This window comes from Malaya genurostris, chromosome 1 (genome assembly GCF_030247185.1).
Source record: "Malaya genurostris strain Urasoe2022 chromosome 1, Malgen_1.1, whole genome shotgun sequence".
NCBI lineage: Eukaryota > Metazoa > Arthropoda > Insecta > Diptera > Culicidae > Malaya > Malaya genurostris.
In genome coordinates, this window is record NC_080570.1 from 81,124,216 (window position 1) to 81,149,339 (window position 25,124).

The window sequence follows — 25,124 nt, forward strand, 5'->3', positions numbered from 1 at the left end:
CGGTTTCGTTCGGCGCTCTGTTTGATAAAGCTGCTATCTCGTCCGGGAAGATTTCGCGTTGCACTAACTTGAGAATAGTCTGCTCAGCTGCTTTCAGTTCTGACTGTTGAAGGTGTCCCGTGCACCGCTGCTGCTTCTTAGCTATATTCCGTAGAAATCGTAATACGTATGCTGTCACACGTTGCAATCTCTCCCAGGAGGAAAAGCGATCAAATTTAATGGTAGGTTCGAACGAACAATGATGCAGAACAGATGCGCGCAGTTCTTCTGTTGTAGCCGGTATCGATTTTTCCGAGCAAGGCCATTCAGCGTCCGGAAGACATAGAACTTGCGGTCCATGAAACCACCTACTACTTCTATTGAAATACGGCCCGCTTCCCCACTTCGTTGCCTCGTCTGCAGGGTTCAATTTGGATGGTACCCAACGCCAATCACTTTTGGCTGTATCTTCCAGTATCTCGCTCACTCTGAAGGACACGAACTGTCGATAGTTACGGGGGTCAGCATTAATCCAGGCCAGTGCGGTTCTGGAATCGGTCCAGAAGATTATTTTAGAGACAGGAACATCGATACTCTCCTTAACGAATTTGGACAGGCGCATGCCCAGAACACAGGCCTGCAGCTCAAGCTTTGGAATCGACCATGGTTTCAAAGGAGCGACTTTCGATTTAGCTGCGATGAGACTACACTGTGGTTCTCCGTTATCTTTGAGAGTGCGTAGATAGACTGCACTCGAATATGCTCCTTCGCTTGCGTCAACAAACACATGCATTTCCGTACACTCGTAAGTCTTTCCTACTGCACGAGGGAAGTAACATCTAGAAATTCTAATCTCCGCAATGAAATCAATCATTTTTAGCCACCTCAGCCACTTTGCGTAGATTAATTCACCGACTTGCTCGTCCCATTCAGTACCTTCGCGCCACAGGTCCTGAATCAAAATCTTTCCGTGGATGATGAACGGCGAAAGCAATCCAAGAGGATCGAACAGTGTCATTACGCATCGCAACACCTGTCTCTTCGTCGGTCGTGTTGCTGTACGAATCAGCGTTTGCACTTCGTCACTCATTTGGGTAGAAAATCCAAGTTCATCCGTTACCGGACTCCAAAGCATACCCAACACTCTTTCGGTCGTTGCGCCATCCGCCAGGTTCAGCAGTTTCTCTGTTTCGGTAGATACCTCACCAAGCTCTTCGAGAACTTTATTACTGTTCAATCGCCAATTGTGCAGGTTGAAACCTCCGTTGCCATGAACATAGCGTACTTCACTCGATATTTTCGCCGCCATCTCCTCCGATCCGAAACTTGCCAGATAATCGTCGACATAATGATCACCAATGATCGCCTTCGATGCTTCAGGATACTGTTCCGCATGTTGCTGTGCGTTTCGATTCTTGACGAACTGCGCCGAGGCCGGCGAGCAGGTAGTACCGAATGTTGCAACGTCCATTAAATAAATCGTTGGCTTCTCAGATGGATTTTTACGCCACAAGAAACGCTGGGAATTCTTATCTTCGTCTCGGATTCGGATTTGATGAAACATTTCTTGGATATCCGAGCTCACTGCCACTCTATACCGTCGGAAGCGAATTAATACTGCAGGGAGCGACGACAGTAGATCAGGGCCTTTGAGAAGGGCGCTGTTGAGCGAGACTCCATCGACTCTAGCGGCTGCGTCCCAAATGACACGAACTTTCCCTGGTTTCTTTGGGTTTGTTACTGCTCCTATCGGGAGATACCAAATTTTTCTTGGATCCGCTAATTCCATTTCTACTGCTGTAGCCTTGTGTGCATATTGCTTTGTTTCATATTCGCGTATTTGTCGGTGAAGACTCTCTTTCAACACCGGATCGCGATCCATTCTTCGCTCGAGGCACTCGAGTCGACGCACTGCCATCATATAGCTGTCTGGGAATTCTACGTGGTCTTGTTTCCACAGCAAACCTGTTTCGAAACGATTCGCAACTCGTCGCGTGGTAACTTCTAATAACATCAATGCTCGATGGTCCTCTTTCGCCAGCGGAACCTCAGTCGGTCTCACCCCAGCTGCTTCAACTTCGAAAAACTGCTTAACAGTGTCGTGAAGCTCATCATCGCAACCGCACTTTCGCACATGAAAATTGTAGGACTCTTTTATGACACTTCCTCGCGGACCGTAAACACACCAGCCTAATCTGGTTTTCGCTGCAATCGGTCCTGTTCCATCTCCTTCTCTCACTTTTAGCGGTACAGATAATCGGAGGTTGTCGATGCCTATAAGAATTCGTGGTCTAGCGTTCTGGTAGCTGCTGACAGGAATTCCCTTCAAGTGCGCATATTTTATTGCCGCTTCTTCGATCTGGAAACTCTGACATGGAAGACCAAGATTTTCAACGGTTCTAGCATTCACCAGCTTCTGTCGTTTGTCTTGCCCTACACCAGCTATCTCGAGAGAGACTCGTTGCGATTGCTTCTCCACACGGGAAGTATTTCCCGTCCAACGAAGACACAGAGGTTGAGGATCGCCTCGTAAATTCAGTAGTTCAGCCAATTCATTCTCCACCAGCGTCAAATCAGATCCCTCGTCCAGAAAGGCGAACGTATTAATTGAAACGTTTTTACAGTGAACGGTTACCGGAATGATTCGAAACAACGTTGACGAAATCGAGAGACGATGAGTATGATTCTCTGCTACTATAGTACTCGATGCCGGTGCCCTTGGAGGGCCGTTGCGCGAATGAAGCAGTGTATGATGACGAAACTGACAACCATCAATATCGCAAATTTTTCTTCCACGACAAGCTCTACGTCCATGACTAAACAGACAGTTCTGACAAAGACCCAATGCTCGAACTCTCCTCCAACGATCATCTACACTCAATGATTTGAAAGAACTACATTCACGTACTCGATGGCCAGCCTTGCTACAGTGCGCACAATCGAATTGTTTAATTGCGCCTGTCGCAGAACTTCTCATACTACCGTCTTTAGAAGCGCCATCCATTGCATGAGTATTCACGAAACCTTTACTCTTCGGGCGGTCGCGTACATTGGTTCTTCTCGGTTCATGCTCGTAGGTTACTACGCTCGATGCATCTTGCACAACCGACGTCATGTAATCCCCGAAAGTTTTCAAGTCGACAAGCTGAAAATTTCGCTTGTATCCTGCCCACATCATCCTTTGATCCACAGGAAGCTTCGCAACGAGTTCTTGCAACAGCGAGGGATTCGATAAATGAGCGCGTTCATTCGCAGCTTCGATGTGATCACATAAAGCTTGTACTGCCATTCCGAAATCGATAAGACCTTCCAATCGGTCCGATCTTGGAGCCGGAATATCTCGAACTTTGCGTAGAAGAGCGTTAATCAACAATTCTGGTCGGCCAAACCGCATACGAAGAGTCTCAATAACTTGAGGTACTGCCGCTGGTAGCACCAGCCGACTGCGTACCGTTTCCAATGCAGGTCCACATAAACACCGCTGCAAACGAAGCATATTTTCACCATCCGTGAAACCGCAGGCTTCAGTCGTGTATCGATAGTTCGAAATGAAGATCGGCCAATCCGCAGGATCACCAGAAAAGCGGGGAAGATCCTTAGCCAGAGACTGCCGTGCTGCTAATTGCTGCTGTGTGGGATAACTTGAAACTCGAGGGGGAAACACTTGATCTCGATGTACACTTTCTGACAGACGAGGAGGCAAAGACGGTTTATTCAATTCAACCGGGTTCGCGGGTGGAAAACGCGTTGACTTATTGATTGAATTTTGTATTATTTCACCCGGGCGCGCGTGTAAATCTCGCAGCTGCTCACGGGAATATATATCAGGAAATTCATTGTATATTGAGCGTGCGAAATTTCGCGACTGCTCACGGTTGTCATATATATTGGTCGTGGGGCAATATTCACTGTTGTATTTATTTGCATTTATTGAAAAATTATTCAAGGCATGACGCTTACCTGGGGGATCTATTTCACTGGAACGCATTTCATTAGATGCAATCGCTTGACTTACCGACGGCATGCTCGCTTGGCATACCGAGTTCATTGACGAGCTACCATGCATCGATTCACTTTCCTCCACTGGAATCGCTTCGGAACGTTGTTTAGATTGAACTCGTTCACCCTCCGCTACGGCAGGTAACATCCGACTGTATTCTGAACAGGCGCTGATCTGCTTCTCCAAGCGCGACTGGCTCGTCGCTGGCTTTGGTAGTTTCTTCAGCTGCTTAGTTGAATCCATTTGACCAACCGGATCGGTGGTTTCTGCTACGGACTTAAATCCCTCCAATAAGCTACGACACGCTTCCAGCTGTTCTTGTAGCGCCGAAAGTTGTTCAGGTGTCGGGTTGGCGCGCTGTTCGCACTGCTCAACGCGGTTCCTGAGTTCCAACAAAGCACTAGAACTTTTCATACCTTTCAATGAACGGGAGGTAGACGGTTTCAGCACTGTTAAGGGGATTAATACCATTGGTGGTGCTGATCTGGGTGTACCTGGTAACGGTACTGCACGACGTTCCGCCGACTTACTCGATGAAAACGATACAATTTCATTGTGCATCGCAGCACCGCTGCGATGGCTGCCGGTTTCATCTTCTCCAATCGCTTTGTCTATCAATCGTTGCTGCTCATCAAGATGGCGACGTTGCATCTCCAACTCAACGTGTTTTTTCCAACCGCTGCCTTTCCACCAGCTGGCTCAAGCTGACGGATAACGTCGATATTGCACTGGAACGACTGGATCCACTATTCAGCGAAGCACCGTCCGCATTTTGTCCGCTTGTGCAATCACAGCACCGCCATGACCGGTCCACTATGTTGGAATCAACACCGGCACATGTGTAATGGCGCCATCCGTCACATTGGTCGCACTGGACCATATCGTCGGCACTATCTGGTCGTTGGCAGGCAACACAATTAGATTCCTCCATCTTAACTGCACCAAAGAAACGAAATTTTGAAGATTGTCGAAGCTGTCGGACGCAAACAGAAATGCGCACAAACCGTTTTGATAGCTGTTTATTTAACACTTCAACTAAAAGAGATTTACAATTAGTTAATTCACTTTTCATTACATTATGCAAACTTACAATTTCGGTTTTCTAGTCGCGACAATATTTCTTCTGCGCGTCCTGTCGAAACTGCTTTCTACAAACTATATAAAAAATTTTCAATAATTTAAATAACTTTCTTTTCAGGTAATCTTACAGGTAAGTAAACGGGTAAGTATAATTTTAATTCACTTCAACATTATAATTTTAGCGACCGATCACTTGAACGTCCGAATAAAAAAGAACTTATCTTCGCAAAAACGTGGTTTTGCAGTGACGTTTTCCCATCTGTTGTCGATTGACATTTGTCATGTGATGACAGATCGGTGCGTTGCTAAATGCCACGTTGTGTCACCTTCACTTGAGCAGTGTGCCCATCTCGACGGTTTTCTGCGTTGACAGGTTGACTGATACCGAAGTAGATATATCAGGACTACGTATCTGATAATCAGTTGCATATCACTTCACCGAAAGACACTCGAGTGATAAGTGACATGAATATCATGGTCAGCTTATGTGACTGATATTTCACTATGACTGATTTTCAGTAGAGAGGTTCGATTTTTTTCAACCCTGAAGTGAACAAGGAGAAACAGTCATTTGCATTAAGGACCTTTTTTTCGTGTTTGTCTTCAATGAATGACGCTTTATCCAATTGAGCTGTAGCTGTATTCGAGTAAGTCATGAATTTATATCACATTTGTGCCTTTTTCCAGAATTTATAAACCTCAGTAGTTTATTGTACCGATTAGTAACAAGTGAAAAATTATCATCAGGTATGATGTTGAGTTGGGACAAAGTAATACAGTTTATCGATTCGACGAACTAATAATTAATTATTATATCGAACATGTAGCTGTATTCCGGGACTGAATTGATTTATACTATTCATAAATCCAATAGATACGAGAAGCAAAGAGTATAATATGTACAATGAACAATGCGTATGATGGGTAACAATTGCTGCTATATTTGGTACAAAAAACTAGATGTTATGTTACACGGAAGATAGAGCTACTCTAAATGTGCATTAGAATAATTCAGTTAGGCTGACGCGGTCGTTGGAGCATTATTAAATAAAGTCATATTAAACTTTACTACAACGATAAAAGGCATAGTGAATTCATATTAGATGGTATAGTAGAAGTTCTCAATAATTACTTTAATAACCTGCGTATTTTTGTTCCTACAGCATACCATAAAATAACCCTATACTATATTTGGAGGGTTCATCGAATGGATTGAGGTACAGGTGATAAATGTTTTTAAGATATTAGAGCCACTAACAGCTTTTTGTTTACTTATGGGCAGAAAATAATTTTGTTTCACTTGTTTACTTGCTGCCAACACAAATCGTTCAAGGGTAATTTTTGTTGGACTCGACGGATTGTGCAGTGTTTTGGAAGGCGCTCATAATTCCGGTCAGTCGGAACATCTGACACTTTTTAAATTTCTCGTGAAATAAAACCATTTTCTTCATTCGTTTTTGTGAATATGTGTTGTTTTTTGAAATCCGAAAATCCAGAATTTTAACAAAAGGAAACAAACGAACAAAAATTACCTAACAATCTGTTAGATCCATTTGGTTTACAGTTTAGCTGTTGAAAATTCGGTAAAAAATACCGAATACTGCGAAATTTTCTAAGTGTGTATGTTGCAACAACAAATCATATCATCTGGCTACAATACTTTGTAGTGTTTATCGTTGAATCAAACACACACATCATAACAAATGAGGTTACCACAACACAAAAGATGTTTATATAAGTCGAACTGAACACAGTTGCCATTTCCAATTATACGGGTTAATTGTAAAGCTATTCTTACTATCATTAAAACAATGTCATCTCTATTTCAGCTGTTTGCTAAAAGCAATTAATCTGTCTAATTAAAAGCAAAAAGGTATCGCTATATGACATTGTATTGTACGACGTAAAGTAAGAACAATTGGACTCCGATGTTTAAAATCTCTTTTTCCTGTTGCGTATTTTCTGGTGACGATAAAAATTGAAAAAAATAAGGCAAAATACTCATAGGTGGATACATCTTTCTCTTGGCTGCACAAGTAAACATAACTGTTATATTGCTTTTTGAAGGACCCTGGTTGAGACCTTAATTACATTCTTCACGTCTAGAAATCACTTTATCGACAGCTGGATCAAGATAGAATGAAGACTCATCACCATTCACTACACCGTCGGCGCTCATAAAGACTTCAGAGGGCCCTTCTTCTTCCAAAATCACTAACACTTCCTTGAACCAATTCCGCATATCGAGCTCTTCAACGCCTTACACAATATCAAAAGTCTGGTGACAAAACGCAATTTTTCTTAAAATATTGAAGGTATTTTGGACATGGCGTATTTTTAATTTTAACAAGATTGTTTTTCTTTATTTTCATAATCCTTAGAGCAAATTCAGCAGCTGGAAGTTTTATATGGGTGATCGATAATAGAACTAAAACTAGAACAAACGTATCTGTAGCAAACCGTTTTAGTTTTATTTATTCGAACAGTTCTACTGTCAAATTTAAAACTGGTATACGCTGCCGTTCTATTTTTTGTATTTTTGAAACGCGTAAAATGCTGCTGTGGCTGCTAGTTTTTTTTGTTATAATTTCCAGATTAAAATTTTGAAACTGACATAAATTATACATCTAGTACTAGAACACTCCTGAACATGCCCTTACTTCAAATAGCTCGTAATTATTAGCCTACTTCATTACACATACAAAACACGTCGTTTTTTAATGTAATATCTTTTGAAAAATGATTGCGAAAATTCAACCTCTTCCTTATTTTTTTCATCCGCAGGTATCAATTGCCCGGGTGGGCGGTTCAATGCGTACGGCGCTGGTTTTACAAGCCAGTTGTCATATGTTCGAGCCCCGACCTGGAAGGATTCATAGTGTCAGTAGGATCGTAGTACTAGCCATGCAATGATTCTGCTGTACACAAGAATCGGCAGCGAGGTCTGTTGAAACAGAAAGGCCAAATTCCACAAAATGGAATGAAATGCCAAGAAAGAAGAAGAGAAGGTATCAATTGACCGCCATATTTGAATAAATTATATTTCGAAAGATCTACCAAATATTGTAATATCTTTGAAAAAGGCTTCCGCAATAGGTAATTTAATGTGATTAGCTTAAAATTGATGCAACATGGGTTACTTAACATCGGTTAAATCAATTAAGTTGTTTAGGTTGGCCAAAATACTTCCGTTACCCTATAGGGTAACCTAAAAGTCATTTGCCTCTGCGGGTCGGAAAAACTTTCTCTATGTGCGTGGTTGGCAAGACATTTGTGTTGATATTTCTGACCAAATTGTTGCTGGGTATAAATGTTGCAAGGTTAAGCTTGAAATATCAATGTTATGATTACACAATTTTCTTGTTTGAAGGTACAAATGAGTTTGGGATCAAAACACAGTGAGTGACAAGTATAACAGCGCTCAGCAGTATGTATTTATTTGTTTCTTTTGAAATAAACTAAATTAATGTTTGAGGTATTATAAATAAGACATCGAGTTTCGGATAAAATCAGGATTATGAGCAAAACCTAAGAGTGCATTCGTGTATTCGTGAACGACAAAGAATAAGAAAACGGTTTGGTAAAAAATACTTAAAGCTAACAATTACAAAGTATAAACTAAGTACCAAAAATGTTATTAGAATAAATAATATATGTAAATTATGAAAACTTACAAAGGAACTTATAAACCTAGTACTGTAGAAAAAGTAAAATGAGATTACTTGCTCTCTTTGACTGGATAAAAAAATAAAATAAATGATGGAATACGTAAAAAATATATTGTTTAAGTAAAGTCTTTCAGGCATAATAATAGTTCCGAGAACCAACGGAGTGTAAAGAACATTCGAAGGTGGCATTAGTACGTTTAGTTTACTACTTTCTAATAACATATCACGCATAAATGGACATTCAGGTTTAATTAGCGTATGTACTCTTGAGTAAGAGTATTGCGCACTCAAAATACAATTACTAGTCTCCAAATTATTTTGCTTTTGCTGCTGGTGGTTTTTACCACTATTAAATTGATTACAGGGTTTGAGAAAAATTATGGTGGGAATGATTACTACAGTTACGACAAATATAAGTCGTTGAAATTGATGTTTCTGTCGCAAATCGTAACTACAACTATATTTTAAAACTATTGCAGTACACGTGGACAGCATCAGCAGCAGTATCCATTTTAGTTACGGACAAATCTGTTTTTTCGGCTTTTTGAGCTCTGTTTCCTCATCCCCTCCACGACGCGAAACTTCAGTATAACGTTCGCCTTTAAGTGATACAATCTTATTGTCTCTGTAACGAATTAATTTTTTCGGTTCCACTTTCGGTGCGACCGGTTTATACTCTCGATGATCTTCTTTGTCAACATACGAATATCTGAAAATAAAAACCAAAACCTTATGAGCTTTATATTTTCATTATATTTTCTTTCTCTCTCTCACACACACACACACACACACACACACACACACACACACAGCTGATGGCGCTAGTTTGAAGGCACAAATCTACAAATAACAAGGGAAGCGTGCCGCTTGAGTCAATTAGTTTTGATTCTGAACCTTTAAAACACAGCTGTTGAAATTTCATGATATTCTGTTCATTAGTTTGTGAGTTATTATGCTAAAAGCAGGCCTTCCGAATGCTCATGCGGGCACAAATGCGATAGCGAGAGCGCACCGAAAATGTGTGTGTCGCATATATATCCTGTGAGCGTGAGCGCTGACTCAAAGAGCAAACCAAAAGCGTGTAAGAGACGCGTAGCGAGCGAGCACATAGAAACGGGATGTGCTGCTTGAAATTTCAGAGCATCGCATTTTCTTCTGTGCGCGACTCGTGCGCTTTGGTCTCACGAGACAGCGCACGAGATTTTTTATGAGTGCAGCTTGTGTGCTATGTGAGCCACAGTAAGAGCTGCTGTTATAATTATTTTTTCGTGGCTAGAGCGGTTCGTGCGACTTGTTTCCTATCCTAAAGGAAGATATGAAGCTGATGAAAATAACGTACAAACCGCTCGTAGATCGCATGAAACGAGCGCGCCGCGCTATCTCATGCGACAAGAGCGCTTGAGCCTCTGGGTGAAGCCAGAGTGGGCGCGACACGCGACGCGATGCGTAACGCGAAAGTTTGGCAATGATAGCGAGTGTCAAAGTGATTGTAGTAATAAAACAATATAATTTAATTATATTCCTATTCAATGAAAAGAAAATTCTGATCAAAATGAATCGAAATCATCTTGACTGAATCCACTCTGATTTAAGCCATCTACATGCTGTAGTGTTAATCGCCTGCAACTCTATCCGAAGTTGTAGCTTTATTTGCAGAATGCAAATCTTTCTCACGCGACAATGTTTTTTTTTTCTGCAGTAGTTTCAACTTTCGATGTTCTATTTCCAGATGTGCCGATTGGAAGCCAGCTTCTTAACATTTTTAAACTAAAAATTTATGTTTTCAAATCTCCAACACTTGCGCATTCCGTTAAAACTGCTACGATTAGTGCTTTGATATCAATAAAAATATCTCCTCTCGCCATAACGAAAAATAATTTAGGAATCCTTTGGTCGCTCGTTAATCGCATGAAAAACTGTGCTTCGTTGTTTGTCGCACCGAAAATCGCTTGTCACTACGCAACGCCTCGTGTTTACCCAGAAATACATGTTATTTTTTGCTGTAAACAAATGAATGAAATACAGAACTTTAATGATCGCATCGCTTCGCGTCGCTCGTCGCTTTCTCTCTGGCTTCACCCTCACTCTTGGCAGAATGCGATGAGACTATACAACGAAGCGTGCATCAGTTTCTGGTACGTAAATGTGCCAAAGAGTTCTCTTGAGAGCGGCAAAAGTACGTCGCATGCGCGTGGTTGTCTTATGAGAATAATAATAATAAAGAATTTATCAAGGGGAACGTGCCATTTGAGCCAATTTGTTCTGATGAAACGTCACGCTACTTTTGTTGTTGTTTCGTGTTTTAATTTACAATGTTTCTAGATGGGAAAAATACCGTTCAAGTGAAGCAATGATTTGAAAAGTGTTATGGAGACTCCCCTCCTTCAAAAACAATAAAACATTGGTTTGCTGACTTAAAACGTAGTCGTGAGACACCGATGATGCAGAACGCAGTGGATGTCCAAATGAGGCGGTAACACCAGAAAACATAAAAAATTGTTTTGAATGATCGAAAAGTGAACTTGCGTGAGTTAGGTGACATCGTAAAGAAATCAAAAGAACGTGTTGGTTTTATATTGCATGAGCATTTAACTATGTGAAAGCTCTATTCAAAGTGGGTGCCGTGTTTGCTTACTATTGAACGTGAACGTGAAAACGTGTTGATGATTCTTAGAAGTGTTTGGCCATGTTTAAACGTAATAAACCGGAATTTTTGCGTCGATACGTGACAATGGATGAAACATGGATTCATCACTTTACTTCGGAATCAAAATGATCGTCATCTGAGTGGATAGCAAATGGTGAAACTTGTCCAAAGCGCACGAAAGCACAACAATCGGAACGTTATGGCCTCGGTATTCGAATTTCAATGCAAACTATTGCCATTGTTGTTGTGCAGATAGCTCAATTATTTTCGTCTTTTTTTAGTGTTTTTGATCGTTCTATTATAACTTTTTGCTCATGATCGATACACGGACTAGCCGTTTTTGATCTAGTTTTGGTGTGCAGTGCTTAGAAAGTGTTTTTGAGCAGTTTGTCGCCGTTGGAAACTCAGTTATCGAGTAGTATTACTGATCATATATAACGCATCAATAAGATATCTCGGCAATCGTGTTTCAATGTCAGCTGGCTCAGATTCGAGTGCTATGGCTGATGCATCCGATCGTTGTGCGAAAACCTGACGAGGATTTTATCATTTGCTCAGGGTTTTGCCATCATGGTGCCCATATGAAATGTGGCAAATTAAATAAGCCTTTCTTGAAGGTACTAGCCGATAGTCCTAATTTCCTTTGGATGTGCGATGAATACTGCAAAGTAATGAAGCTAGTTCGTTTTCGGGAAAGGATCTCATCACTAGGATGCGCAATTTCAGTTGTCTTCGAAAAAATGGAATCGGTCTGTGCTGAGCTAAAAGCCGGAATCACGCAAAACAGACAGCAAATATCGCGCTTTACTCGCAAAGTTTCTGTTTCGTCTCCGAGACGTAATAGTGATAGTGATGTAAAAATCAATGGCGCTTCTCGTTCTGCTGCAAAGCGTCGTCGCGAAGAAGGATCAAAATCATCTTATTCACTGATTTGCGGGCGAAAACCAGTTGAAAATTGCAGCATTTCTACGGTTCCAACGTCTTTCTCTCTGGTATGGATTCTTTGGTCTCGGTTTCATCCCAGCGTTACCAAGCAAATGGTCGAACGACTAACAAGATACGGTTTTCAGTGCAAAGACGAGGTTAAGGTTGTCCCATTGGTGAAAACGGAATTGATGTCAATAGTATGAATTTCATTTCCTTCAAAGTCGGGGTACTACCCCAATATCGCGACGCTGCACTCGATCCCGAGTGCGAGTTCGAGGACAATCCTTATAGTTTCCTTATATTACATTTTGGTGGGGAAAGGGTTCCAATCAGCTTTTTACAGCCCTGTCCAAAATGTATTGCCCTCCCCGTTAATTTGTATCAGGCCGAATTAGCGCATGCGCGCCATATAAACGCCTCTTTCAATATAAGGAAATTATATTATTACCCAACAGTTTCTATTATTTATTCATGTTGGTTTTCTTACCTTTGGTCATAGTTTATATTCTGTTTTACCTTAATTCCAGTGTTCTATTCAATTGTGTTTCGTAAGTGTCTTTTGTTGTCCTATTTTATTTTCATTCCGTACTTTTGCTGATGTTATTTTATTCCCTGAAATGTAAAAGTTAGTTGTATGCAATGGTCTTTTTATTCTTACCGATGTTCCATTTTGTATCTAAGATTTCCTAAGAGTGTTAATTAAATTATTTTCCAATTTTTCAGCTCCACATTTATCACATTTGTTCCTGCTTTTCTTGAGTATCTTATTCTTTATTCCAAATTTCTTGGTTATGCTCAGTCATCCATTTCCGAAAAAAAAAGAGAGCCAAAAAAGGATTAGTGTTTTTTTAATGACCTCTTTGTACGGCCGGTCATGATGGTTTGACGGGAAAAAAACTGAGAACATGCATTTTTATTTAAATTATATTGACCCTTGGGTCCCATAAGTATTTCTACAGCATGTTCACATTTAGTTGTCTTCAGTTGATCCTTGACAGTGGCAAGGCACAAATCTCCAAATATCAAGGGGAACGTGCCATTTGAGCCAATTTGTTCTGATTCCTGACCCACAATCGAAATGCATCACTACCAATTTGGTACAACGCATTCAAAGGCACGGTAAAATGTATATTGTATATACACACAAAAACACATACATACACACACAGTCACACACATACACACATGCATACATACCCACATGTATTCCACACGCAAGCATTACAACATTGAGTTACTATTTCTACTCTGATAGATCCTAACTAAAACTAGTGTGCCAATAGTCATCTCATTAGTAGAGTCACCATGTTATTTTAGCGATCACTCGACTTTTAATAAATGAATTGTGATAAATACAGTCTTTGCCTTGTCTCTAAGAAGCAATAACGCATAGCAGTAGTTCGGAAGTGGTTCAATACTGCTGTTTTAGCGAAGCAAAATGCTCCAAATTTCATGTTACTTCTGAAATCAATCTATCAAACAGAGATAACAGAGCTCACTATAACTAATGGTTCTCGTATATGAAATGACTAATGGATTTGAGATGAATGGAGCTACCGTTACCCAATTTCTATCTCTTCTAATGATCGATCGTTAGTCCTGAGCTGAAACGGTGGCCTTTATTACCATTCTTGCATGCACTTACTCTTACATTTCACTCACACATCATCTCACCCATCAGGTCCCAAACGATACATCCTCACAATACAAACTGGATGAATATCGTTTGACAGCAATCAGTGGTTTGCCCATTGGTTAAGTCATTATTATTCCGTTCTATTTTACAATATTCTATCTCATACCACAGTAATCCATTGTACACAAACCACCAATAAACGTCAAATATGGACTCGATTCACCGTTCACCTGTTGTCATCGTGTGAAACCCAATTGGGATACGTTCACTCCACTTAACTTCTACTTCTATAACACTGGTTATAGGAACCGGTAGTATGAAAATAAAACATAAAAAGAGCTCAGTTAAGCCCTACCGGCCTCTCCAACCCCGGATGTTGGAGCGTAATGCAATCAACATTTCACTCACAATCGAAAGGTATCATAATATACGGTTTGATACAACGCATACATACATACATGTATAAATATATACAGGCACTAAGGCATTCTGACGTACACACATATATACATACATATACACACATGTGTACATACATATACATATTTACAAAAATGTATTTCACACGCAAATATTGTAACATTGATTAAATAGTAAATTCTAATAGATAATAATTCTAATAGATAAATTCGAATAGATTTTAACTAAATTCAATGTGCCAATAGTCATTTCATTAATAGAGTCACCATATTATTCTACCGATTACTCGACTTTCAATAAATGAATTGTGATGAAATCAAATACAAAATCTTTGCTTCATCTCTGATAAGCAATACCGCATAAAAGTAGTTCAGAAAATGTACGATATCGCTGTTATAGCGACGCGAAATACTCCTAACCTCATCTCACTCTCGAAGTCAATCTATCGAACAGACACAACAGATCTCGCTCTAACCAATGGTTTTCATATATGAAATGACTAATGGATTTGAGATGAATAGGGGTGCCGTCACCCATTTTCTATCTCTTTTATTGGTTGATCGTTAGTCCTGAGCTGAAACGGTGGCCTTTATTACCGTTCTTGCATTCCACTTCACTTATACTTCACTCACATATCACCTCATCCATCAGATCCCACACGAGCACGACACAACCTCACAGAATAAACATCAAAGATGAACTTAATTCACCATTCAACTATTCCGTTATCGTGTGAAACCTGAGTGGGGTACGTTCATTTCGCTTAATTTCCACTTCACATCGGTAATAATGGCCGGTAGTATGAAAATGAAACATAAAAAAGAGCTCAGTTAAGCCCTACCGGCCTCTCTAACCCCGGATGTTGGAGCGTATTGCAATCAACATCTTATTCAAATCGTTTCATGCCTCACTCAATAAACTCAATAATTAAACTAAAAGTTATAACACATATTTATATTAAATTGTAACAATAATTAATCGTATCTGATGATGTTTGCAATACCGTCAAGCCCATCAACCACGGAGGGGAGTGCGAGTTCGAGGACAATCGCGACAAAAACATTTGGTGCCCACCGATCGATGTTTCACCACCAACACCCGATGAGCCTACCATTCCAGAATCGTCTCCCGGTACTTCGTCGCAGGCTTTTTTGAATACACCCGACTTATGATCATGTAATGATGTGAGAATGCTGGGACGCGACGAAGTTGGTGCTACGGAAGCTCTTGTATCCTCCATCATAGTCGAGCTACTGCCGCCAGCGTTCTCCAGTCGTCGCGGTCCAGTGTGTGGGTGTGCAACGAGAGTTCTCCAAACACCTTCTCAAGGCAAGTATTGTTTTGTATCGTCGCCTTCTGGTGTTCACCCGCTTCGCACTTCCAGATGTCAGCATCCTGAATTTATTCAACAGCCGTCTTGCTCTAGCGCTGAGCACAACGCGCCGATTGAAGGCTTAGCTGGTTGAAAACACACCAGGATTTTGTGTTGAGCAAGTATGGGTGTGCATCAAACTATCGGATTTCTCACTTTTCGTTTGTGCGATTTATCTTCCTTCGGACCGCTGTCTTGACGTGCAGCTTATTAATGCACACATTGTGTCGTAGAACGAAATTTCGTCTACTTAAGCGCTCCCCAGTGACGGAATCATGATTATTGGTGATTTTAACTTTCCCGGCTTGAATTGGTGTGCCACTTCCGATGGATTTTCGTTTGCTGAACCCGTTTTATCAGCTCGACGGGTACAATCTTAGATTGTTACGAATGTTCGACCTCAGTTTTTCCAGCAAATCTGACGGTGCACCCAGGATCAGTGCTGCAACATTTCCTCTTGTCAAATCTGTTCGACATCATCCTCCGCTGCATATTATTCTCGAGACTAAACGTTCGTCCCACAACCGTGACGCACCTGCCATCATCAGCTATAATTTTAAAAGAGCCAACTATACTAGCATGACTGACTTCCTATCGAACATCGACTGGGATGAAATTTTTGACAACGATGATGTCAACGCCGCTGTTCAGACCTTTTCTAATGTTTTGATGTATGCGATTGATTACTTCGTACCGAAACGGTCCGGACGAAATTCTCGGCATCCGCCGTGGCAAACTGTTGAATTAAGACACTTGAACACTACCAAAAGAGCTACTCTGAAACAATACTCCAAACATGGTGGATTTGTTCTGCGAAATGGTTATGTGAAGAAAAATCATATATACAAAAAAAAACCGCGAAGCGTTGCCATGCAAGTTATTTAAATAATGAAACGTACGATGAAATCTAACCCGAGATCTTTCTGTAAGCATGTTAATGAGCAAAGAAAAGAATTTGGTTTGCTATCACTAATGCAATTCGGAGATCGTATTGGTTCGTGTACTCTAGAAATTTGCCAGCTGTTCTCCGAAAGGTTCGCAAGTGTTTTTTCTTGCGATTATCTATCTCCAATTGTGCTTTGCACTCGATCAATTTGATGAGGTATCGATACAAACGGCAATCGTTGGTATGAAGGCGTCCATCTCTGCAGGCCCAGGCGCCATATACGCAGTCATCTTAAAGAAATGTTCAACCGGGTTAATTGCCCCCCTTTGCCGTTTATTTGATATGTCACTAGCTACGGGAGTATTCCCCAACTTACGGAAAGCTTCATTCATGTTTCCGGTCTACAAGAAGGGTGACAAAAGAGATGTAAACAACTACCGTGGTATTACTTGTATAAGCGCTATCCCCAAGCCAATTAACCATGACTTCACAATAGCAAAATTGGATCGACTTGGTTTTGGTACAAACGCCCTTCGATGGATACAATCATATCTAAGGAATCGTCATCTTGTGGTTAAAATTGACGATTGTGTTTCGGAAGAATTTGTTGTGGCCCCTGCGGAATTCTAGATGTAATTCCGCAGGGGCCATCTCGGCCCTTTGATTTTCTTGCTTTACTTTAACGACGGTAATTTTTCTCTGGAAGGACCGCGCTTTTTTGCAGATGACCATGTTATTCGCAGCTCAGAGGATGCGACGTTTCTTCAACGACAAATGGCAAATTCTCTATCATTACGTTTACGAGAAAAAAAAGTGCCTTTGAAATTCAAATACTTTATTGAGCGATTCATGATCGGTAGATCGACGTGTATCAAGGACCTTGGCGTTTTTCTTGACGAGCAGTTAACATTCAAACAACACACCAACAACATTGTGGCTAAAGCTTCTCACTGCTTTGGATTCGTGATGAAAATGGCTAAACATTTCACGGATGTTTAGTGCTTGAAATCCTTTTACTGTTCACTCGTTCGCTCTACTCTGGAATATTGTTCAGTTGTTTGGAACCCTCACTACCTTAATGGTGTTAATAGAATCGAGTCGATTCAACGTAGATTCGTTCGATTCGCTCTTCGCCGTTTATCTTGGACCAATCTTCATCAAGAGCTATGAAAGTCGCGGATTGCTAATTGGTCTAGACACACTGCAAGTAAGCCGGGAGCTTATCGCGTGCTTATGCTGGCAAACGTTTTGAACGATAGGATCGACTGCCCCATTTTGCTCCGTGAAGTCAATATTCATGTTCGTCCTCGAGCTCTCCGCAACAACGCTTTTCTTCGACTTTCTTTACGCCGCACTAACTACTGGATAAACGGTGCGATTATCGGCTTACAACGGTCATTCAATCGAGTGTCATCTTAGTTCGACTTCAATCTTTCACGACATAAAACAAGGGCCAAATTCTTACATAGTATTAGAAGTAATCATTAGGACCACAGTGTGTCTGTTGATTTTACAATAAATAAATAAATTTTGAGATGTACGTGGTGTAATATTTATCGACTATCTTGAGAAATGAAATACCATTAACAGTGAATATTATATAGCGTTATTGGAGCGTATGAAGGCTGAAATTGCAATTATAAGCCTTCTTTTTTTAGCAAACTTTAACAATTCAGAACGAATATATTGGTTTGAGGCTCATCCCTAAGGTAACAGGCCATTCGAACTGGTGACCAACTCCAGGAGTAAGGTATCTAGCTTGAAATCTCCCGTCGACCAACCGTCTATTTCAAGAATCTCTTGTCAAAACCAAAGCGATTGGTCTGAAAGAAAACTGATATCCACTCCCTTCCGGGAGAGCCCTGTACTTAATCATCCGAAGCCTAGGGTCATCGTACCATATCAAACCAAAAATATTTATCGATCGGGCATTAAAGGACTGCCATTATGTATTCTTGTCTATTGATTTAGTAAAAAAATCTTTTTAAAAACGATATGAAGGGTCATTCCAAATGGTAAAACGTGACACAAAGTTCTTCGATCTGATTATAAACGGAAAGACACAACATGTTTCAATCGACCGTATAAAACCAGCGTTTTTGTTAAAGGAGGATTAACCGTCAAATAGTACGACAAAAATCACACCATGTGGACATCGCACCTTAGATTCTTGGTGTAACTGGAGGGGGTATATTGGTGGCACTTCTAACCCAGAACACCCCTCGTCATTATGTGTTCTGCAGTGAGTAAGAAACGGATATTCATAGAGTAATTACTTAAATACAAGACAACATTAATTAACGTTTCGTCGCTTGTATTATATCAAAATCTCACATACTCATCGAGCACCACCTAACTTGATTAGTGGAAAGGTTTTTCGATTCTGAAAATTGTGTAGCATACCTGGAAATGATCCTATTTTTAAGCTCAGTTTCGTCAATTTGAGGAAGTACTTTATTGCCTTGCAAATTGTTAGAATTACTCTTCAGGCTTTGTCCAGCTTCTTGTCGATGAAGTAAAATTTGGGTTGCACGATCTACATCTCCATTAGCGATAAGAATACAATGTTTTACCTGAAATCAATATTTTTATAACACCCATAAAGATGAAAACAGCACCATTTCAAGAATAAAAAATTATACCTCAATGATTGAGCTTTCTGGAAACATCTCTTGCAAAACTTCACACTCTTCATTAAAAAGATCACAGTTGGAACTGTCCGTCGAACCGGCGTCACTAGTTTCGGACAAATGTTGAACACGCTTAGGTTGTCCTCCGCCATATGCACTTTCCAATTCAGATATAGAAGCTTGACGGCCAAGTAGTTTTTCTTCTGGTAATATATCAGCAAGACTCAGTGAGCTAAAAATGAAAAATCTTATAGTTTAGTTCAGAAGAAATAAAATCGAACTTACTTTATAGATAAACACTGTGCATCGCAGTTGTCGCTATCTTTTTTAGACAATTGATTCTCTAGTTGAAATATCCATGTACAAACAATTGAAGATTCAATATTGGCGAAATCATTGAAATAAGCAGACATCATTTCGATGAAACCTAAGATAAACATTGTTAGAAAAAAAATGATGCTCAGAATTTCACAAAAATAATACTTGATATAATTAAGTTATAAATTGACTCATGTTAGGTAATTGCTAAAAAACTCTTCTTGAGGTGTAATATTGCATTTCTCTTGCAATTTGAGTAGTTTCATTGAAGCATTTATATCATAATAACTTCGGAACAAAACAGATTTAACAAATTTATAAACACTACTATTTGTCGAGAACTTCATTTATAAGATTACGTCTCCCGAATCGAAAATGTTATCCATAACCCTTCCAATTTCCGAGAAAATTGAGTGGAGAAGAAAAAAGTGCGTTTTGTTGGTTATGTCACGTATACAGTTATATCTCCGGAACCGAAAGCAGTCATTTGATCTTCGAACGTGGTTGGTAAACGACTGGACAATGCACAATTCAGGCCCCAGTGTGGTTCTTAGCCTCTTGTCCAGTAACTCCTATCCCCGCGGTGCCGGCTGGGGTACGAGTAACCATAGGAAAGATCGGGTAACCAACCCCGGTGGGACCTTGGTCGTATGCTGACAGGGAAAGGGGTCCTCTTTAGAGAATGTCGGAGCGTCTGTACTCCATGTTAGGAGCGGCTTCAAACAGCGTCTGTTCTGGTATCCAGCGGCTGAGTATGAAATGCTGCATCCCGTTCAGCTAAATCCAAGGTGGCAACCCCACCAACGGGATTGTCCCAGTGCTAGTTGGGACGTTAAACAGAGCAAGAACGATGATCCTCCGGCGAGACAGGGAGTTGGCGTAGGCCTAATAAGCCGCCCGTAAAACATTAATTACAAACAATACAGGAGAGAATACGACCCGGAACAATCGGCATAGACCCACGCGGCGAAATAAGGACTACGATTGGAAACTTGAAACTGCAAGTCGCTAGGTTTCGCAGGCTGCGACAGGACAATATACGACAAACTAAATCCTCGCAGCTTCGGCGTTGTAGCGCTGCAGGAGCTTTGTTGGATGAGACAGAAGGTGTGGAAAAACGGACATCGAGCGGCTACCTTCTACCAAAGCTGTGGCACAACGAACGAGCTGGGAACTGGCTTTATAGTGCTGGGCAAGATGCGTCAGCGAGTGATTGGGTGGTAGCCGATCAACGCTAGGATGTGTAAGTTGAGAATTAAAGGCCGTTTTTTCAATTACAGCATCATCAACGTGCACTGCCCATATGAAGGGAGACCCGATGACGAGAAAGAAGCGTTCTACGTGCAGCTGGAACAAGCCTATGACGGCTGCCCACGCAGAGACGTAAAAATTGTCATCGGTGACATGAATGCCCAGGTAGGAAGGGAGGCAATGTACCGACCGGTAATCGGGCCGAACAGCCTGCATGCCGCATCGAATAACAACGGCCAACGATGTGTCAACTTTGCGGCCTCCCGAGGAATGGTAGTCAGAAGCACCTTCTTTCCCCGCAAGGATATCCACAAAGCTACCTGGAGATCACCTGACCAACAGACCGAAAACCAAATCGACCACGTTTTGATCGACGGAAAATTTTTCTCGGACATCAACAATGTTCACACCTACCGCAGTGCGAATATAGATTCTGACCACTACTTGGTTGCTGTGCATGCGCTCAAAACTTTCGACGGTGGCGACCCAACGTCGAAACCGTCGCGGTTTAACATCGCGCGGCTCCTGGATGCTGGAGTAGCCCAAGATTACGCGCAGCAGTTGGCAGTGGCACTACCAACGGAAGAGCAGCTTGGTGCAGCTACTCTTGAAGATGGCTGGAGAGACATCCGTTCTGCCATAGGTAGCACTGCATCAGCAACGCTAGGTACGGCGGTTCCGAACGTAAGGAACGACTGGTTCGACGACGAATGTGAACAGTTAGTGGCCGAGAAGAATGCAGCTTGGGCGAGTGAACCGTTCGCGCAGAGGCCATGTGCCACAGGCCGATATGTGCAAGAACACCAACGGGGATCTTCTCACGAACGACTGTGAGGTGATCGAGAGGTGGCGGCAGTATTTCGACGAGCACCTCAATGGCGATGTGGCGGAATACGAAAGTGGCGACGCGGTAACGAACTTGGGAACGCGTACGGAGGACGATAGACTGCCGGTCCCAGACCTCCAAGAAGTCGAGGAGGTGGTAAGCTGGTTGAAAAATAATAAGGCCGCTGGCGTTGACCAACTACCAAGCGAGCTACTAAAACACGGTGGTAATGCACTAGTGAAAGCACTGCACTGGGTCGTTACTAAGATCTGAGAGGACGAGATTTTACCGGAGGAATGGATGGAAGGAATAGTGTGTCCCATCTACAAAAAGGGCGATAAGCTGGATTGCTGCAATTACCGCGCGATAACTCTGCTGAACGCCGCCTACAAGGTACTCTCCCAAATCTTATGCCGTCGACTTTTAACCGATTGCAAACGAATTCGTGGGATAATATTAGGCAGGATTTATGGGCGAACGCGCTACCACGGACCAAGTGTTCCCATCCGCCAGGTGTTGCAAAAGTGCCGCGAATACAATGTGCCCACACATCACTTATTCATCGATTTCAAATCAGCCTACCACACAATCGATCGAGAACAGCTATGGAACATCATGCACGACTACGGATTCCCGGACAAACTGATACGATTGGTCAAGGCTACGATGGATCGAGTGATGTGCGTTGTTCGAGTATCGGGGATAAACTCGAGTCCTTTCGAAACTTGCAGAGGGCTATGGCAAGGTGATCGCTTTTCGTGTCTGCTATTCAACATTGCTTTGGAGGGTGTGATAAGAAGAGCGAGGATAGACACGAGTGGCACGATTTTCAGAAAGTCCGTCCAGCTACTTGGTTTCGCTGATGATATTGATATTATAGCACGCAACTTTGAGAAGATGGAAGATACGTACATCGGACTAAAAGCTGAGGCCAAGCGGATCGGACTAGACATCAATGTGTCATTGACAAAGTACATGGAAGGCAGGGGCTCGAGAGAAGATAACGTCAGCCATTCATTACGACTTCTGATTGGTGGTGATGAAATCGAAGTGGTCGACGAGTTCGTGTACTTGGGCTCACTGGTGACTGCCGATAATGACACCAGCAGAGTAATTCAGAGACGCATATTGTCAGGAAATCGTGCTTACTTTGGACTGCGCAGGACGCTTCGATCGAGCAAAATTCGCCGTCGTACGAAGTTAATTATCTACAAAACGCTGATTAGACCGGTTATCCTCTACGGGCACGAGTCCTGGACAATGCTTGCGGAGGATCAACGCGCACTAGGTGTTTTTGAACGGAAGGTGTTGCGAACCATCTTCGGCGGAGTGCGGATGGAAGACGGTACGTGGAGAAGGCGAATGAACCATGAACTGCACCAGTTGTTGGGAGGACCAACCCTAGTTCAAACGGCCAAGGTCGGGCGGTTACGGTGGGCCGGGCATGTTGTTAGAACGTCGGAGAACAACCCGGTTAAAATGATTCTCGATAATGATCCGACCGGTATAAGAAGAGGCGCGCAGCGGGCAAGATGAATCGATCAAATTGAGGACGACCTGCGGACCCTTCGCAGCTTCCGAGGCTGGCGGCGAACAGCCATGAACCGAGTTGAATGGAGACGCCTCCTGTATACAGCAGAGACCCGCGTGGTCTACGATTGAAAGAATAAGAGTAAGTAATTTTCTCAGAGATGGCTGAATCGATTTTAACAAACTTATGCTCGTTTGAAAGCTACTGTCGGGCAATTGATCAAGTTCAAAGATGAAATAGCTGCGACTGTGTTCAAAGATGAAATGTTTTTGATGTCAAACGTCTTAGAATTGTATGACAACAATTATTTTTCAAAAAAGCGACTTTCTGGGACTCAAAGATGAAATGGCTGTGACTTTTGGTTTCGGAAATATGATTGTATAAGTGACGTGACCGACCAAACGCGTTGTATTTTTAAGCGCTCAATTTTCTCAGAGATGGCTGAACCGATTTTAACAAACTTATATTCGTTTGAAAGCTACTGTTAGACCATTGATCAAGTTCAAAGATCAAATGGCTGTGACTTTTGGCTCCGAAGATATGATTGTATAAGTGACGTAACCGACAAAACACGTTGTTTTGTATCGCTCTAATGTATATAAGTGTGCCAATATTTTGGGATCACCCCTAATTTAGTTAAGCGCTATAGTTTTAGCACCTCGATAAAAGTTCCCATGCAAAATTTGAGCTAAATCGGACATAGGTTAAGGTTTGAAAATTTTCGATCTGGAAAAATTACCATAAGGGGGGGGGGGGGGGGGTGTAGAACATGAGATTTCCGAAATAGATTTTTTTTTTGTCAAACGTTTTAGAATTGTATGAAATGTCAAGATTTAGTGTCATTTGAAAAAAAAATACCCAGAAAGTCGTTTTTCGAAAAAAAAAAATTTCTTCAAGATGACACTAAATCTCGACGTTTCGTACAATTCTAAGTCTTTCGGCATCCAAAAATTCCCAGCAAGTCGATTTTTTGATTTTTTTTAAGATGACACTTAATCTCGACGTTTCATGCAATTCCAAAACGTTTGCAGGGTTGTTACGGTTGCGCGGATTTCCGGATTTTTGCGGATTTGGCGCGGTTTCTGCAAAGATTTTGATGCTATGGTGCGAATTGAAAAAAACATAATTCCACGAAATTCTTTGCAAATCTTTGAAGCTTGTGAGTTTTGTGAAACTCTAAAAAATTAAAGATGGGTGAACGTTTCAGCAATTGGTCGAGATGGTCGAATTTTCACCTTGATAAAACTAAAATTTACTAGAAGGCGGTTCTAGCCAATGTTTTCGTCAGTGGACAAAATTTCGATTTTATGCTTTTTGATCTCGAGTGGTACAAGTTGCTATTTCAACATTTTGTACTCAAGGATATTGATGTCAGTTGGAAGATATCGTCTCAGTGATAATACATTCAATAATCCAAAGAACGTAATAAATGGATTGAGATTCTTCTATATGGTAACAAATTTTGTGTATGATAAAAATCGCATTCTTAAAGCAAAATTTACACGACATGCTTACGAAGCAAAGTCTGACAATAAAAGAAACGAAGAAGTTCTGGGATTCCATCCGTGGTGATAAGAAAGTGTTCTAATAGTTTGTTGGTTCCATTATCCAACATTTTCAATTGTTCTTTGCGTTCTGGAATTTTTCCTGAAATATGGAAGAAATCCTATGTGAACAAGGGTATGGTATCCAACTACCGTGGAATTGTTGCTTTGTGCGCTGTATCGAAGCTGTTTGATACTATAGTTCTGGATTATAAAACACATAGTTGCTCTGACTCTGACTAGACTCAGCTTGAATCCATGCCAAAATTTTCCACTTCCTCTGCTGCGTTCGACGAAATCAACCATCACATAACGATCTCCAAGTTAAGTAGACTGGGATTAAACATATCATTTTTTAATTGGCTTCGATCATATCTAACTGGTAATTAAATGATAGTGAAAATAGGAG

General features: G+C 41.4%; 2 protein-coding genes across 4 annotated transcripts in view; both read right to left on the reverse strand.

Moving 5' to 3' along the window:
- The window catches only part of LOC131426420 (uncharacterized), a 5,304-nt gene extending 674 nt beyond the window's left edge, over window positions 1–4,630 (reverse strand). The window contains exons 1-2 of the mRNA XM_058589127.1: window positions 3,940–4,630; window positions 1–3,663 (exon numbers count right to left, since the gene is read on the reverse strand). The exon at window positions 1–3,663 is cut by the window's left edge and continues 674 nt beyond it. Of these exons, the coding sequence (XP_058445110.1) occupies window positions 1–3,663; window positions 3,940–4,630 (4,354 nt within the window). The remainder of the gene's footprint in view (window positions 3,664–3,939) is intronic.
- A 3,832-nt stretch (window positions 4,631–8,462) lies between these two features.
- The window catches only part of LOC131440625 (CUE domain-containing protein 2), a 31,739-nt gene continuing 15,077 nt past the window's right edge, over window positions 8,463–25,124 (reverse strand). For all 3 annotated transcript variants that reach the window (XM_058612068.1, XM_058612069.1, XM_058612070.1), the window contains exons 4-7: window positions 19,531–19,672; window positions 19,258–19,477; window positions 19,019–19,188; window positions 8,463–9,436 (exon numbers count right to left, since the gene is read on the reverse strand). In XM_058612068.1, the coding sequence (XP_058468051.1) occupies window positions 9,244–9,436; window positions 19,019–19,188; window positions 19,258–19,477; window positions 19,531–19,672 (725 nt within the window). In that variant the 3' untranslated portion in view covers window positions 8,463–9,243. The remainder of the gene's footprint in view (window positions 9,437–19,018; window positions 19,189–19,257; window positions 19,478–19,530; window positions 19,673–25,124) is intronic.